The following is a 17,993-nucleotide window of genomic DNA, read 5'->3' on the forward strand; positions in this document are numbered from 1 at the left end:
CAAAAGGTACTTCAGTCTACATTAAAATTTATTGGATGATTGCCAATACTAATAACGATCAATCGAGCAAAGGAAATACGAGATCTAATGAAACACGCGAGCGTTCGTCATTATTAATTTAAGAAAGTTTAAAGTACACATGGAATTTATTAATCGATTGAAAAAATTTATTGCACATTTTGTTAGTCACACGAACGTGATTCAGTAAACATAAGCAGAACGAAAACAGTTACCGAGAGAAAATATCTCACGGCAGTAGTAATTGAATATCCTTTAAGAATTAATAGACTTAACATTTTTTTACGTCGTCGAGGATTAAGACGAAATGGAATTAGACGTTAGATTTTTTTCTAGTCTCTTGGTTCTGTAAAGAAACTGTTATTTTACTTGCTTCGATACTTAACATCAAAAGAGTAGTGACTTGCTGATGCTTCTAAATCTCCATCGTTACAATGTTCCAATTTATTTAACTCACCTCTCATTTGATAACTTTAACAACGAATTGAATTCAATATTTAATATTATATCAATCAATATTTTCCATACTCTTCTTCTGTCGTAATTCCCCAGCCGAATTGTTATATTTTTGCATAGAACAGTGAATACGAAGCCGCAGGCAAATTCCTATACTTAATATCTGGAGCCAGAAGATTAGCATCACAGTTCACACGCTGCCACAATGTATCCGTTGTTTATCTAGTTCCATCTCCAATTATACTAGGATCTGATGATGCCAGACAAAATCCCCGACAAAGACCTACACTTACAGTAACTCAATGGTAAGAATACACGTGTATATCGATATAAGGAGAAAGAAGGGGATCATCACACACTGCTACAGCGTATACCAGTGCCATCTCCACTGTTACCATGCCCTGGTAAAACGTAGCCGCAGGTAAAGACCTATACTTACAGTCAGGGGTGATATCGGGAGACAGGAGGAGATCAGCACACATCGCACAGCATACACCAGTGCCATCTCCACTGTTACCAAGCCCTGGTAAAACGTAGCCGCAGGTAAAGACCTATACTTACAGTCAGGGGTGATATCGGGAGACAGGAGGAGATCAGCACACATCGCACAGCATACACCAGTGCCATCTCCACTGTTACCAAGCCCTGGTAAAACGTAGCCGCAGGTAAAGACCTATACTTACAGTCAGGGGTGATATCGGGAGAAAGAAGGGGATCAGCACACACTGCTACAGCGTATACCAGTTCCATCTCCACTGTTAGCAAACCCTGGTAAAAAAATGTTCTCCCACTTAAAGAGCTATACTTACAGTAACTCAGGGGTGATATATCGATATCTGGAGCCAGGAGGCGAGCAGCACAAGCCGATCCAGCGTACACCAGCTCCATCTCCAGGTTCACCAGGCCTTGGCGCTGAGAAGTCAGTGGACGGTCTTCGTATCCCGAGCATAGGCAACGGAATCCATATCTGCTTTCATCAGCCCTGTTGGTTGAATTCATTTTAAAATACCACACATTTTAACTTTAATTTTTTAAACTTTATTTTTTTTTGTTTAGTGGTTAACAAAATTATCATTATCATATCATAAGTAATTCAGGGTAGGTATAACATTTATTCCTTATGTGTGACAATTAATCTTTCCCTGATAAAAAGAATATATTTTAATAATACATCGTCCATTGTAAGTCTGTTGTAGATAACATTCTTCGGAGAAAATGTTTCGCCTTTTTTTATTTTATCAAACTTCTTTAATTAATATATTTTATTAAATAAGTTTAAAAAAACAATGCTTACTCTTCATCATTTTTGTACTCATTCAAATAATCTGAAGCAGTCTCAAGTGAAAATATAACTTCGTTCCCGGGAATCAATAGTCCCTTGTGAGGCCAATCAGCAGCCCTATCAAAGCAAAATATGATTAATACATGAAATCGTATCAAAGTCAATACTATTTTCAAGAATTGCGTAATAAACATTTTATCGGTAATTCATCATTACAAATGAGGACTTTGTGGGTACTTACGTGTTGGAAAGTCTAGGCGTAACGCTCACATAAGTACAATTGTATTGCATGCACGGTGCTTCAAAGCATCCCTCGTCAAGCTCCTCTACGTCACCCATATCCGATGTTAACTGGATTAACCTCTGCAATAACTCCTGAGTTAATGTCTATTTACAACCATCACTTTAAATAAATTATTAAGAAGAAGTATAGAAAAGATATTGTAAAAGTCTGTAAGTTGAAAATTATCTCATGCGAAGCCACGCGACACACGACACACGTCGAAACCCGAAAACCGTCTAAATAATTAATTTATTTCTAATTTTCAAGCTCAAACCCAAGCAGAAACTGAAACGCGATATTGTGTTCATAAGCCAAACGCGTAACCGTGTTGTTGAAAGCCTAAAGTTTCATCCAAGCGTAGTTAAGTTCAAGCGGTACTAGAAAGCTTAGGTCCTGCTTGCCACTATACTGTAATCTTATACTATAATAAATAAGTATACTATTGTAATTTTATCCATAGTTTATACTTTAACCCATACGTTTTTATAAATAACAACAAACAAACAACAATGTTGATAATTATACTTTTTTGAGCTGTTGAAAATTTTGTATTTTTTTTTGTGATACAAATTGAAAAAGTTTTCTTATGAGTAGGTTTGTTAAATATAGAATATATAACATAATAATTAATAGTACCAATATAAAAGTGACTAAATGCCTAGCAGACTAATATCTATCATCACCATACATCATCTTTCTATGTCTATACCCATCACAAAATAAAAGGCCCGTATTGATTCGTTTTGACATTTGATTTCGTATAGTAATGTAACCTAGACATATAACTCGTTACTCCATACTCACGATAAATCGATTCAAGTTTACATGATCAAATCATCATGTACAACAATTCGCCGAGTGAGCGGTACCCGTCATTGAAAAATGTAAAAATATCTTCAGAACATTTCGATCGGTAAAAAATAGAGAACTTCGTGGGCATGAACTGTCAAAACTAGCCTTTTATTTTGTGATTACTATGTATACACACTCTAAATCCAATTCCTTGCTCTTTGTTATATAGCATAGAGTCTGAAAAACCTACTTAACTATACTCTATTTACTTAATTATAAATGAAATAAATGTAAAATATAAAAATAATTTGGAAAATCCAAAAGTGCACGCCTCATAATTTTTTTTTAATAAATATTTATTAATTATTATTTTTGTTTATTTAATAACAATTAAACCACATCGAATCAGACCCTGAAAAATGAAAGGGTTCTATTCCTGAGCATACTCAAGCGTAAGAGAAAAAAAAAGACTCGATTAGTAAAGTATTTCGGTCGCTATCGTGTTAACAATAAAAAGGATCCGCAGACACACGGACGTCCAAGACAGAACTTTTTTAAACTGTTTTTTAACTAGTTTAAATAACAAAAATGACATCAAAAATATCATGAACGTTAAAAATAGTGTTTTTTCTTAATATGTGTGTGTATGTATTATCTTACAAGTGCAATGTATGATACATAAAGACATTTTAAGTTTGAAAAATCAGATGTTTTGCGCGAAGTGACAGTAGTACCCACCTCAACGCTTCGCTTATGAGGCGTGCAATATAACTATAAAAAAGATAATACAGAAATACTAGTTATAATATGCTAATGTTAGACGTAACTTTTGATTTAATATTTTTGTGGATGAGTAGTTGTCACTGTTTCCTGTCCGAACATGCTTAGCTGTCGCATACTATAAATTGCCGCGTTCCTTTGACTCGTGGCGCATTCGTACGAATCGTGCCTAGGGGCTCGGACGCTGTTTATACGACGTTCGACCCAACTACCCTCACTTTACTAATAGTCGTTGACTAGCTGCGTTTTGTTATCAACTACCTACATCAATTAGGTAGCTGTGTAGAATCGCAGTACATTCTTATTACATTCAAACTAATATTTAACTAGCTTCGCATCTTATTTCTCACATCAGAATTGGGATAGAATTCAAGCCCACTATTTTTAAATGTGTTTAAGTTTACGTAGTTTTGTAACTGGCATTTGTGTTTTTTTATTTCGTGCGTTGTGTAAAGTAAAAGTTTGTTACGTGGATTATTGTAACGGGAATGTAGTCCATCGAAGAATTTGTGTGTGCTATCTGGGCTGCGGTCCAGTGTTTGTAATAAAAACCTCTCAGTTCACAGGTAAATTAGATTGAGGGATGCGAGGGCCCTACGAAGTAGTGAACATCCTGCCTAGTGATCGATACGAGTTGAAACTTGTTGTGGTGACTACGGAAAGAAGACTCAAGCCGCGGCACAGCATAATATGGTGCCCTGGCGTGGCGAGTGGTGTCCTGAAGCATGTGCCGAGGTTTTTTGACGATGAATGTTATTGGCTCGTAGTGATTCAAATCGCTAGTCGAACCCTGGCGTTGAGGTATTGTCTAGTCGCTGACGTATCGTAGTGATGTATTTCACTAGTCGTACGAGCGTAGATATACCGTCAAGTCGCCGTCTGCATGTCCGTAGTGAGTTGTCTCGCTAGTCAGATTTGAGCGTTGAGGTATTGTCTAGTCGCTGACGTATCGTAGTGATGTATTTCACTAGTCGTACGAGCGTAGATATACCGTCAAGTCGCCGTCTGTATGTCCGTAGTGAGTTGACTCGCTAGTCGGAGTTGAGCGTTGAGGTATTGTCTAGTCGCTGTTTTACTAACGAGTGCGTAGAAAAGTATGGTCAGTGTGGCCGAGGCAGTGTGTTTTTGAAATCCCGAGATGAACTACCGTTGTATTGTAATACGAGAAAAGGCGTACGAGGACGTACGTTTGTCAGTATGGCCGTGTTAGACGTAACTTTTGATTTAATATTTTTGTGGATGAGTAGTTGTCACTGTTTCCTGTCCGAACATGCTTAGCTGTCGCATACTATAAATTGCCGCGTTCCTTTGACTCGTGGCGCATTCGTACGAATCGTGCCTAGGGGCTCGGACGCTGTTTATACGACGTTCGACCCAACTACCCTCACTTTACTAATAGTCGTTGACTAGCTGCGTTTTGTTATCAACTACCTACATCAATTAGGTAGCTGTGTAGAATCGCAGTACATTCTTATTACATTCAAACTAATATTTAACTAGCTTCGCATCTTATTTCTCACACTAAAATATTCTAATACTTAAAAGGATATGAGGTTAAAATATATACAGAATAAAAATTCAGGTGAAATATTAAATAATAATGGAGAAGGTATGTCCAATAATAAAAATAGTAGGTAGGTGTCAAGCAGGTCCTAATTCGAATAATGTCAAAATTCAAACCATTCCAAAGATACTTTACTCACGTAATCTCCCGTTTGTTTGTGTATGAAGAGTGAATGAAAGTGAGTGTTGGAAAATATACAAATGCGTGGATGATGGACGATGCACTACCTTATATACCTTACGGAATGGTAGATCTGACACTCGGAAGTCGCTCGAGCAGTGGCATCTGTGCCGCGGCGACCCCGCCACCGCATAGATCGTCAGATTGTCTTCTTGTTGCGCGGTTATACTTCGGGTATCCATGTCTAGAACGATCCACGATACTTGCGGCGGGAATAGCACTCTGAAAAGGATGCGATTAGAATATGATCGATATCAATCAAACAAATTAAACAACAATTAAGAAAAGCATAATTATTTATTTTCTGTTTCAATATTTTTTTCTGTTTATTTTTACCTCATGTTAGAAACAGTAGCCTGTTTATAGGGATGGTCACTTTCGATCCGAGTGTTATATTGCGTTGTAGTAGTGGTGTTTATCTCTTCCGAAATTGGTATAAGCAAATTCATTGCAGATACGTGTGGAAGTAATTTGTGTATAATTTCGAGAAGATGTATCACACTCTGAAAGGAAACAAAGGACAAAACTGTCTTAAAATAAAAAAAAAGAATAAAATATATTAATATGTATTTCTGTGGGTACAGTAAAAATCGTATGCTTTGTTGAATTTTCACCTTTGAGTCATCTAATCCTTCGAGGCTAGCCAATACATATGGCATCAAGGTATTAAGAACTGGTGACTCTTGCAATACAGATGCATTTCTTTTCAGATCTTCTGTTGTCAGCTCATTTCGGAGTGCACAAAACAGCTCTGCGCCCCGGTCTATCACCATAGAGGCAACTCTCAAAGTTATCGCACGAAGCGCGGCCATCAATGTGTCCGGATTGTCGGTACAATTCAATGGTTTTGTTGTACTAAAAGCATAAAAATATTAGTAATATTTTATACCTTTAAATTGTGATACTTTAACGCATTTCTAAAAAAGCAAATCACGGAACTTACCCATAATATATGAGGCATGGTAATTGGCCTCTCACCAAAGTGGTACCATTAAAACTGAGAGAGCAGGATGAAAACTGGAATGTGGTACCGTCAGGTCCCTTTACTGACGCCAAACCACTGTCGCCATTGGCCGTTTTGCCTCCGTTATTGCAAAGTCTCAGTGCGTAGCGTAAGTCTTCCTATAATAAAAACATTACAATCTCAGTACATAAGTCTTTCGTTAATAACAAATTTACTTTAAATCTGTATCGTAAAACAGGTTAATGGAAAATGAAAATACCTTTAATGGTACGGGTTTATCGAACTTGATTTGCACCATATCATGTTGGCAGTCACCTGCAGAGAAGGTGCCATGTACGACCTCCACACTCATCCAGCAATGCGACGCTCGCGCTTCCTCAGTCCCTGAGCGTAACTAAAAAACAATCATAAAATTATATTCAAACTCTTTTGAAGCGACAAATCATATCTACATAATTATAACGAAAATTAAGGAAAAATGAACAGCAAAAATATAAATTCGTTAGCTCCAATTACCCGCACGTCATGTAAAAGTTCCAGGGTGTAATCAAAAGATCCCGGGCCACCATAAACGCATGCTCCGACCAGCATTATACCAGGATGGTCTACGGTGAAGCAAATGGCATCGGGACTGCCGCTGCTGGTGTTCCAAGAGCGGCTGGTATTCACGCGGATAAAACGCGATGGGGTTATGAGATGTTTTATTGACGCTGTATCTGTGTCTTCCTGTGTGATTGAAAATAAGTCGTGAGTCAAGTTAATTAATAGGAGAAATTCTTAAGTAATTATTGTTTATATTTATTTGTAAAAGCAAAAACGATGTTTCTAACTCATTTTAAAGTTACCTTGATATTCTTTGAACTGAAAGCTAACTCAGCTATTATGCGCACGATAAACTTGCAACAAAATTCCGTGAGTTTCTCATTCTGTTGAATCTCTCCGTGTTCATGTGGCTGGCCACAATGTCGAGTCATCATTTGTTCTTTAATCGGTGAAATTACCATGTCCAATAGCTTGGGTATTATATCCAGTAGATGCCAATCATTATGATTTGCCTTTGATGTAGAAGGCAGTTGCTAAAACATAATTTGTTTTCATTAATATAATATTACGTATCACGTCCTATACTTTTGTATTTCTTACAACGACATTCAAATTGTCCTATTTTCAACTCATTATACTATATGTAAATATAATAAGATATATTTTATTCATTATAATAAATATTTACCCTAGCGTCTCTATTAGCCCTTGGTGGGATCGGTGGTGGTTTTGGAGAATGCTGTGAATGCGCTGAGCGCGGAACTGTCGCTGACTTACTGGGTACTTCTTTGACGACCTGTTCAAACCACACAAACATTTTATTAATTACAATTAAGTTATGCATTATTTCTAAACTTTATTCAATATTTTGTGTTAAATTCATAAACAGACATAAATATCGTACTTTGTTATCATTTTTTCTCGTTTCATTTAACATGATGCAGCTTTGAGTCACGGGTACGATGTACTGCAGCACATCGCGTAAACTTCGGAAACCACACATGGCAGCGCATGTTGCTGTTAAATCTCGGATTTGAGAGGCAGGCACTATTCCATCCTAGAACGTAAATAGTAAATTAATATGCAGTTACTTTTATGGAAAAAAATATTAATATACAAAGTCACTTTAAATGATAACGCACCGAAACCTTGTACAGCAGTGCACACAAGTGATGCCACTTTGAAATGGGAGTCGGATAGAAGGCGTGGAAACAAGCTGTTACTGTTTCGTGAGCTTCTTTAATTATGCTATTAAACATCTCCAGAGCGAATTGTACGTAGCACGCTTTGTGTGATTTGCTTCTACCCGGCTTACGCGGCAACATGTTGCATGAAGGAACTTGATCTGCCATTATAGCTTGAATAAGATTCCGAATGTCCGCTATAATGTCAACATAGGCCAAATATTCTTGTGAATTCCTCTTCCTGTTGTTTTGAGGATATATCTCATTGATGTATGATTTCACAATTCGTAAACAAGCACGAATAATATATACAAGTCTTTTCTGATTTTTTATGACATTTAGCTTGTGATAAGTTATCGGAATTTGGCTATTTGTGTCTAGTAATATTTCCTTCAAAGTAGTCCAACCCCATTGAAGCAAAGTTATAAGAGACTTGAAACAAGCCACGGTAACTTTCCTTGATATATTTTTCGTAGGAACGTTGATTGGTTCACCTGGATCTTTTCGTCGTTTCGGCACTTGATCATGACTTATAACATTATACAGCAGACACGGTATTTGCCCAGCATTAACGTCGGTTCCATTGTTGGATTTCTTCGAGGTTTTAAAATGAAAGCCTACATCGTCATTAATAACGATGGCTTGGCCATTGGAACCGCAGTCTGAAGAAGGTCCATTTATGCATGCCCATGCCACATACCACCTTTGTGCCTACAAAAATAAAGGTTTTATGAATTTTATTAATTACGACGCTTAATCAATTTTTTCAAGTTAGTTGGTAATGTATTCTTACAGTGAGGGGTATTGGATTCTCAAAGAGCATTGGGAATCGATCTCTAGGCGCACACTCGTACGGAATGTCCCCAGTTTCAGCTAATACTTCACCATCACCTTCTTGATCACCTCCTTCAGTACCAATATCGATGAGTTTAATCTTCGCTGTATACTCTCCACGTCCGCCGAAGAGTCCATATCCGCCTATAATTTTTAATAGAAGCACAGATTAATTTAAAATTATCAATTACTTGATTAATAATGATGGTATAGAAAAAAGATACTTGCCCAAAAGTATATCCGTGTCACTCATAAAGCGAATTGCTTCAATTGAATGACCAGAATAGCCCCAACCACCGCCATGGTTCTCAAAGCGGTACACAGTTAAGAACTCTTCGCGCAATGGGGACGAGGGCAAAGCCAGACTATCTCTTTTACATTCCACTTGAGTAAGTCTAAGAAATAACATCAAATAAATGTTTTAAGAAAAATTGAATAAAAAGTAATTATATTTTTAGTGTTATTTTATTTACCTATTATCATGAACGTACAGCAACGAATCTATACACCCAAGTAAATGCAATGCAGCATGAATCCTGGTCACCGAGCAGTTCTTAGCGATCGGCAAGGCAAGATCCTGATTCAGTATCGTTACGTTTGCAAGAGCGACTCCATCTGTTGGTTTCTCGTCACTATTGCTGATCCATTCAAAGTTCTCAATATTTCTGAACTCTTCGAGACGTCGCATGATTCCATAATGTGGGTATTCAAAGTCAATATCATTGACGAAACCCTCTGGATCATTTTTGCAGCATCTCTGTAACTTGTGTGCATCGAACGTTAGGATGTTGTAGGACTTTATTACTCTCATCTGTGGTTGGTAACACCACAACACGTCATAGAGAGGATCGAGGCAAGCGAGCGTGTTGATGAAGTCGACCTGCTCTGGTCCAGACCATGGGTAGCAAGACCCATCAGCTTTACAAATTGTTACACATTTGAATGTATGTTCTGGTCTGTTGGGTAGAACAACTGAAATAAATTGATTTTCTTTAATACAATTCTGTTGTCCGGATTTTAATTATAGTAGAGCCATTTTAATAGGCAACATTTGACAGTTCAACAAAATTCAAGAACGTAACCTAGTAACGACGACATAGAATAACATGATATTTCGTTTTGTTAGAACTGCACATTTGCTTGACTTTTTTCAATTAGGACTACATATTTATAATAATAATGACCGATACAAGTAATTTTAAGATTTCATTTTACTGATAAACCGTTCTAAACATAATAAACAATTTCTGAATTGAAGAACTGACGTCACTACAATTTTGTGTCAATAAACCTTTTTTCTTTTTAAATACCAGAGACGTTACTCTAAAAATCGAAATCTGACATCTAGAATCGAATGCATTGATTACTTGTGAATAAAAATCATCATAAATTAATAAATTCGATTGACAAATGTTTCAAATCCGTATCGATTAATTCACTTTAATCGATGTTTTTAAGCAGGTTACCTCTCTTCGAAGATAAAATTGATAGACGTCAAATGTTGCCTATTAAATTGGCTCGACAATATATAAAGACATTATAAATATAGCTAATACATACTTATTGTATTATTATTCGCCGTTATGGTAGAACTGAAAAGCGTATCAGTTTTAAGGAGTGCTTGTGAAACCTGAAAACAATTACACGAATAAAAAATCATATACATAACTAGCTTCCGCCCGCGACTCCGTCCGCGCGGATGTCGGTCTTCGCGTGGATGGTTTATTCTCCATTTTGAGTAACTCTGACAATGACATCTTATAAATATCTATTGGACCCAAATACGGCTAGGCCTATAATAATACGCAACGTGTTCGCGGTTCTACAGAACAACGTCTATGGATAAAACTGAAAAATTAAGATTAATTTTTTTTCTACGTATTTTTCCAGGATAAAAAGTATCCTATTTTACGCCCAGGATAATAAGGTATAATTATACCAAGTTTCATCGAAATCGAACCGGTAGTTTTCACGTGATGTCTTCACATACAGACAGACAGACAGACAGACAGACAGACAGACAAAAAATTTTTTAATCACATATTTGGGTTTGGTATCGATCCAGTAACACCCCCTGCTATTTATTTTATCAATATTTTCAATGTACAGAAATGACCCTTCTACAGATTTATTATATGTATTTAGATTAGCTTTAAAGATAACTCAAAAATTATATACTTTCATGATTCATTTCACTTACTTGGACGAATGTTTGATCTCCTGATGCGGATATGGAAATGGCCTTACAGTTGTATTTAGGGCCTAGACGTGGTACTCTGCCAGGAGTTGCGTACCATATCGAACATCTATCTGACCGTGGCTCATCCATGCGGGGACGACCTAGTGCCCCTTTCTGTATAAAGCATACAAAATATTATAGTCTTATTATATTCACTTTACGTGAATTTTTATTATGATGACATGTTCAGCAAAAATTGGAAAATTACAAACCTGATAGTTGCCAAATGTATATAATTCGCCATCATTCGTCAGGACAGCTGTATGATTGCTTCCAGCAGCAATAGCAGAGGCTCTAGGAATTCTGACTCGTATGATCCTATGATGTGCGGATATGTCTCCCGCTCCCAAAGCGCCGTATTGATTTGAGCCAAATGTTAGGACATCACCTGGATAATAAGCAAATTTTAACTTACCAGTCATTATTAATATAAAATATTACTAACATTTTTGTACTCATTTTTTTAATATGTTAAATACAAAATCCATTGTATTATGGAAATAAAGCAGTTACTTACCAAGATGTGTCATTAAAACGGTATGATGCAGGCCACAAGCTATGGCTTCTACTTTATGTCCACCAGGCAGAGGGATCCGGGCTGGTGGTAGACTGCTGCCTTTGAAGCTGGGATCCTTGTCCACATCGTCTTTGGAGCAATGTGCTTCATATTGTTGATATTTCATTTCATCTTCCGCAGCTTGCGCAGATGCTATAAAGATAACAAAGTAGCCAGATCTCTTTACAAAATAAAATGTACAAAGGTAAAATAGCAATTTAATTGGTAGGTTGATTAGCTGGGTTTTAAGCTTAGCTTAGCTCTAGCATAAATGTTTTTAAAATAAGTTTAAGTTACGTAGCATGTTTTAAAGAAACTATATATAAAACTGTTGTAGTTGTAAGTGGAGGCTCTATCGGATAAATTGTTCATAACACTATAAAAAGAGAGCGTGTGTGCCGAGCACACGTATCAGAAGTGAAACTTCTTTGGAAAGATTAAAAAATACCAAAATCGTCGTCTTATTGCCATGACGCTACCTTGAAATTCTACTTCTGTGTAACCGAAATCAAAGCGTTATTAAATCGCGTTTTAAAAACCTGTATCAGACAAAACCCTTAGCGTAAGCAATTTATCTATCTACACACTGAGAGCGGGTTGGTATTTACGGAAAAGCGTCACAGATACAAAACTTACTACTAGCGATATCATAAACAGACACATCGTCCTCACTGTCCGGCACGCGGGAGGCGGATTCCACTTCGGCGCAGCGCCGGCAAATGCCGCACGTGCTGCAACCGCTCTCGCCTTCACCGCAACCGCATTTCCTGTTAAATAAATAAATATACATTAAACAATATATATTGACCTAATAGATAGGTTCTGCTCGTTCAGCTTATATGAACAGGCTCTATGGATTTATATACAAACTATCCTTAGGATACAGAAATCATATCAACGAACTGTAATACCATACTTGTTTAGTCAGATTTGAATTACTTAAATATCAAAATATAGAAACAATATAAATTGAAAGGTAAATTCGAATAGTTATATTTTTTTTTTATTTGATTTTTGAAAACGATTTTGAGCCGTATCTTATAAACTAATCTAAAATAATGACGTTTATTAAATCTTACTAATATAACTAGTATAATATAATATTATCTGTGCTAATATTATAAATATATAAGTTTATGAGGATGAATGTGTGAATGAAGTACGTACATATACACAAAACTACTAAACGAATTTTGATTATATTTATCAATGATGTAGCTTATTATGTACTGCTAAAGCACATAAGCTATAGAAAATACAAATACCCACCGCGGGTTTAGCGCGCTGTACACCTAGTTTCGTGTAAATTAATCTCACATCTGTATATTACTCTTCTAACAAAAACATTTCGGTTTATAATAATATCTTTAAAAGTCAACGTAAAATATTGGTTAAATTAAATATACTCCACTTGTGAGCGATTAAATTTAAAACTATATTACAATTGTGTCCTTATGTAGAAAAGTTTATTATTATGCGGCTTTCCCTTATTACTTTTCCTGTTTCATGTTTCGTTAGATATTATAATAGTAACTTTCGTTTTACGTTACGATCCCAAAGCATTCCCTACGCGATACGAAATATGTAGTGTAGTGAATGAGAATTTTCGAAGTATAAATGTTATCCTAGCACCATCTAGTTCGCGTAAGGTTACAAAATGTTTTGTCTCGCCAGTATTGATTTGTGAATTTAGGTACTAATTGGCGCTAATTATAGCAATGTACTTGTACCGAATTTGTGTTTCTATAGGCTGGAAACGCAATCAGGTTTGTATGACAGGTATCGGTTTTGGTCGCACTGCTATCTTTATAGTAAATTATTTTGAACACATTATGTTTAAAATATCAGTTAGATGAAGTAAAAGGCAAGTTCCTTTCAATTACAATATGTAAAAAATACGCAATAAATCAACTACCTAATTATGAATCTTTTGTGCAGTAGGTATATCGGTCTGCTTAAGGTTCTGAGGATGTAAGAACCACTTTTACGTTATTTTTTTAAGTTCTATTCCAAATATTAGAAAGATTTATTTAATACATTTCGAGTATCGGTGTCAGAATTATTTTAGCTTTAAACAATTCATAATATTATTTGATGGCAAGAGAATGGAACATATTGTTCAGATAATATGTCATGACCAATTTTTCGAGTTAAGTTACCAATGAAACTCTATAATTAATAAGGAATATTTTTAAGCTTATACTTACTCTCTAGGTATCCGATTAGGTAAAGCAGCGCAACTGCAATTGCCAGCAAATCCGGTACATTCTCTGCAGTTGACGCAGATACGGCAATAATCGGTGAGCCAGGTGTGTTGATCTGACATACATATGACCGGATCTTCTTTGGAAGATGTTTTTCCGAGAGGGTAATGTTCTAGAGAACAATAAAATATCATTTGAGAAACTCATCTTTATATAAATACATTAAAAGTAAATTATCACTTACTTTCTTTAGTATATCCGAATTCTCGTCCACATTGGCCTTTGTTATTGATACCGAAGCTGTAGACTTGTCCCAGATTTGTTAATGCCACGGCATGAGCTTTACCCAAAGCAACCTGTACAAAAGAAAAACAGTTCAAATGAACCAAATAGAATTAAGGCAAATAATAAAATAACATTGTTTTATTTCATACTTACATTTCACAACTTTTACAAGAAAACATAAGGGACAATTCAAAGGTCAGATCAAAACAAATGTATCACCTGCACAATTCTTTCATGTTTCAAGCCGGTGACGATGCCAGCGGGGTCGCAATGCTGCGTATCTTTGCCGAACATCAACACAAGGCCTTGTCGTGTCACTAGCGCTGTTGATCCGTAGTTGCAAGCAGCGTATACAACGTAGAAATTCTCCGCCTGAATAAAAACATTATAAATTAGTATATAAAGGAATTTTAGCAAATAAGGGGCATTATAAACTCTAGAACATTCTGACCTTTGCGATTTTCTTTGGGCGGCTAGGTTTTGGTGATCGTCGCTTATTACCATCACCATCTTCACCACGTCTGGCAATCCCAGTAAAGAGAGCTGTCCCGTTGTCAAGAACCAATATAGCGTGAACTCCTTCATGACCAACTGCAACCTGTGAATATAAAATTAATAAGTAGGTATTATGTGCAACCAAGAAAAATTAGATTATATTATGGTTAATTAGGACGATATTTAGCAGTATGAGTTATAATGAAGCGCAAAATATTATAAACTAGCGACCCGCCCCGGCTTCGCACGGGTGCAATGCTGATACTAAATACACTACAGAAAAACTGTGAACGTTGTATATAAAAACATAGCGGCCCGCTCCGGCTTCGCACGGGCATAAAATATATAGCCGGGCGGCCGGCCGGTACCGCCACAAACGCTACGTCCCGCAATTTTTAAATCTGTAATATCTTCGAAAATATTCACTTAAATCTTACGGTGTAAAGGGCCATATAGATCTATATTAAACGAAAAATGTATTCGAGGTATTTAATTGGTTAAGGATTAATGCTGTATTGGTTAAAATCGCATCGAAAATTAGCCATTATTTGTCGTAAAAAGTAAATGACAAAAAAAAGTTATTGTGGGTTATCCATAAGAGATAGACATGTGCCATCGCGGACTTTTCTGTAGACCTTTTCAATGTGTATAATACATAGTACATTATTTTGATAAAACTCGTAGGGTTCAGCCTGCGTTTGCTATGTAAGCGGAAAAATGTAATTTTTTACGACATCACATTAGAAACCTCAAAAATAACAGTACTTCTCCACTATTTAATGGATGTTATTATACATATAAACCTTCCTCTTGAATCACTCTATCTATTAAAAAAACCGCATCAAAATCCGTTGCGTAGTTTCAAAGATTTAAGCGTACAAAGGGACATAGGGATATAGGGACATAGGGACAGAGAAAGCGACTTTGTTTTATACTATGTAGTGATATCTTTCCACCTGTATGACCCTTGTTTTTATTTTTGGCTGTTCATTTCTAAGAAAACAAGTTTCTTTCATTAGTGTCCACCGTCCAGTGTAGCTTGATGACATCTTGTATCCCAAACTGGTTGCTTTTCCTGTATAGTACACCTGAAAAATAAAGACGAAACAAGTTATATTTTGTGATAATAGTATAAGAAAGAAAGAACCAAGTACATATATTATATAGATAGAAACATACTTTTCCGGACGCAGTAGTGAGTAGGCCAAAGTCTTGACCAGCGCTGATCGCGATTAGTGGGTCCTCCTCATTGTCATCCAGTTGCACAGCTACCGGTGAGTCCAAGTCCGTGATTCGTCTATTAACACCATCCTCGAATGGCGCTCGACCAAGTGCTAGTGTTGATCGTCTAAGAAGGTGCACATGCAGTTCTCTACAAGACTTGATCACGTGTGTGCCGCCTTCTGCACGATTGGCTGCCGTTGCGGCCACATCGTAAAATTTGATTGTTAAATAGTCCTGGAATAAAGATAATATTATGTTATGTGTCAATTGTAATATACATAGTAATAGAAAATAATACAAATATTATTTAGATACTTACATAGTTAGAGAGTACGACTAGTCCGAGTTTGTTTCCATCGCTGAATACAGCTGATTTTGGTTCAATAGGAGCTGGCGATCCTGCATCTAAACGCACTGTACTTCTTAATTCAAATGTTTCCTTGTCTATTTCATAAATATCAGTCTTCTTTCTACCAATTCTTACATATAATTTATCCTAAAAAGAACAATAAAAAAATTGATAAACAACATTTTGGTTAGGAAATAATAACTAGAAAAAAACATTCTTACGTTATTTTACAATGTCAAAATATATATGTTTTCTACAAATAAATATATTACCTTAACGTAGCCCAACCATCCATGACGGTCACTGGCATAAAAGTCTGCTTTGTTCAAATATACATGTTGGCGAACGGAATTACCATATCCGGATCCAATTTTAAATAGGCCTTTGGAAGTAAAGACGTAGAGGAAACACCCGTCAGACACGAGTGATCGGACAACCAGTTCTTGGTTAGAATTATTGGATGCTGACTGAAGATCTAATGGAAAACTGTTGACTAAGCACTGATGTGGAACCCCAAAGTCTAGCCACAGGTTGCGGGATGGAGATCCTAAGATTATGGATTGTACGCTTCGTTGTAACATGTTCAAATTCATTGGCACCTGAAACAGGAGTTGCATAATTTTAAATTATATTTTTTTTAATTTAATTGAAATAGTATATAGGGCTGGACAAACAGCAACAGCAACTTTGTTATATACTATGTACTTTACCTGAACAAGCTGTTCGGATAGACTTGGTGAAACCATAAGTAGTGATGTGATAGTATTCAGAATAAGTTCAGATTCACCCTTTGCAACTGACAGAGCAATCAAGCAAGAGCTGCTGATGGAAGTAAGTGTGGAAGGAACATCTGGTCGGCCTTGGCCTCCAATTCCACTTGTAATCTCCACAAGTATATCATGTAGATTTGTGATGATCTGAAAGAAATATACATATTAATAATATGCAGTTTATATTACAAAATACTCATGATAAAATAAATTGTTAAAACTTACTTCTGTGTTTTCATGGGACAAATCCTCAGGTGCGTGAGCTTGTAATACATCAAGCAAAGCATTCAGAGCAGACTCACAGAGACTTGCATCTTTAAACCTCGCTTGATCAATCAGACTGAAAACTGTGCGCAGACCAATTCCTGTAATCTATGAGAAAACCATTTTATACAAGCACAAAACTATATTCATTTGAAATAATAATTAAAAAATATAACTACTTACTTTAGGAAGTTTTATAGTAGAAACTTGGTTCTGGTCATCATTATCGCTATCATCTGATAAATCTGCTACTGATCCTTGTAGGTGTCGCCATCGAGAGAGGATAGATTTACGGACGGTAGCGTATACAGCAAATTGTGATGGATTTCCTAAAAGAGCTGGTGCAAAACATATTGCAAATGCATTTGGAACTTTTGATTTTCGGGATCTGTCTTTCCTGAGGGCTCTTTTACCAATTCTTCTATCCAATTTTCTGAATGTTACAAATTAAAAGTAGATTTTAATTTTCTGGTTGATAATTTGTTAAAATAAAATTAGTCTTGTGAGATTGTTCTTTTTTTTTAATGCTTACCTGTTCCCGCTCCAACAAAGAGAACGGAAATACTTCCTGTAGTTCTCTGGCTCCAAACACCTTATCTCAGGCATTTGGTTGCGACTAGCCATTTTTAAGGTTTAACCCTGAAACATACACGCAGCCCAATTTTTTTGTAAATTAAGACAATCTCAAGAGCAAAATAAAATATAAAAATTTGCTCTTTTAAAACAT

The 17,993-nt window shown here is 36.2% G+C and overlaps 1 protein-coding gene across 1 annotated transcript in view; it reads right to left on the bottom strand.

Annotated features, from left to right (window-relative positions):
- The window catches only part of hiw (MYC binding protein highwire), a 69,491-nt gene extending 51,601 nt beyond the window's left edge, over window positions 1-17,890 (bottom strand). The window contains exons 1-33 of the mRNA XM_089698553.1: window positions 17,799-17,890; window positions 17,450-17,699; window positions 17,228-17,374; window positions 16,943-17,149; window positions 16,505-16,831; window positions 16,203-16,379; window positions 15,839-16,117; window positions 15,616-15,747; window positions 14,616-14,762; window positions 14,384-14,536; window positions 14,124-14,235; window positions 13,883-14,051; window positions 12,312-12,442; window positions 11,637-11,828; window positions 11,332-11,507; window positions 11,081-11,233; window positions 10,441-10,510; window positions 9,354-9,852; window positions 9,109-9,275; window positions 8,840-9,024; window positions 8,005-8,757; window positions 7,767-7,919; window positions 7,551-7,658; window positions 7,165-7,395; window positions 6,836-7,045; window positions 6,579-6,713; window positions 6,299-6,477; window positions 5,970-6,210; window positions 5,692-5,858; window positions 5,403-5,577; window positions 1,998-2,119; window positions 1,769-1,873; window positions 1,284-1,456 (exon numbers count right to left, since the gene is read on the bottom strand). Of these exons, the coding sequence (XP_089554679.1) occupies window positions 1,284-1,456; window positions 1,769-1,873; window positions 1,998-2,119; window positions 5,403-5,577; window positions 5,692-5,858; window positions 5,970-6,210; window positions 6,299-6,477; window positions 6,579-6,713; window positions 6,836-7,045; window positions 7,165-7,395; window positions 7,551-7,658; window positions 7,767-7,919; window positions 8,005-8,757; window positions 8,840-9,024; window positions 9,109-9,275; window positions 9,354-9,852; window positions 10,441-10,510; window positions 11,081-11,233; window positions 11,332-11,507; window positions 11,637-11,828; window positions 12,312-12,442; window positions 13,883-14,051; window positions 14,124-14,235; window positions 14,384-14,536; window positions 14,616-14,762; window positions 15,616-15,747; window positions 15,839-16,117; window positions 16,203-16,379; window positions 16,505-16,831; window positions 16,943-17,149; window positions 17,228-17,374; window positions 17,450-17,699; window positions 17,799-17,890 (6,517 nt within the window). The remainder of the gene's footprint in view (window positions 1-1,283; window positions 1,457-1,768; window positions 1,874-1,997; window positions 2,120-5,402; window positions 5,578-5,691; window positions 5,859-5,969; window positions 6,211-6,298; window positions 6,478-6,578; window positions 6,714-6,835; window positions 7,046-7,164; window positions 7,396-7,550; window positions 7,659-7,766; window positions 7,920-8,004; window positions 8,758-8,839; window positions 9,025-9,108; window positions 9,276-9,353; window positions 9,853-10,440; window positions 10,511-11,080; window positions 11,234-11,331; window positions 11,508-11,636; window positions 11,829-12,311; window positions 12,443-13,882; window positions 14,052-14,123; window positions 14,236-14,383; window positions 14,537-14,615; window positions 14,763-15,615; window positions 15,748-15,838; window positions 16,118-16,202; window positions 16,380-16,504; window positions 16,832-16,942; window positions 17,150-17,227; window positions 17,375-17,449; window positions 17,700-17,798) is intronic.
- Between the last annotated feature and the right edge of the window lie 103 nt (window positions 17,891-17,993).

The sequence above is a fragment of the Colias philodice genome, chromosome 1, assembly GCF_061535455.1.
Source record: "Colias philodice isolate Cphi_HAF_F1 chromosome 1, ilColPhil1 Martin Lab GWU primary, whole genome shotgun sequence".
NCBI lineage: Eukaryota > Metazoa > Arthropoda > Insecta > Lepidoptera > Pieridae > Colias > Colias philodice.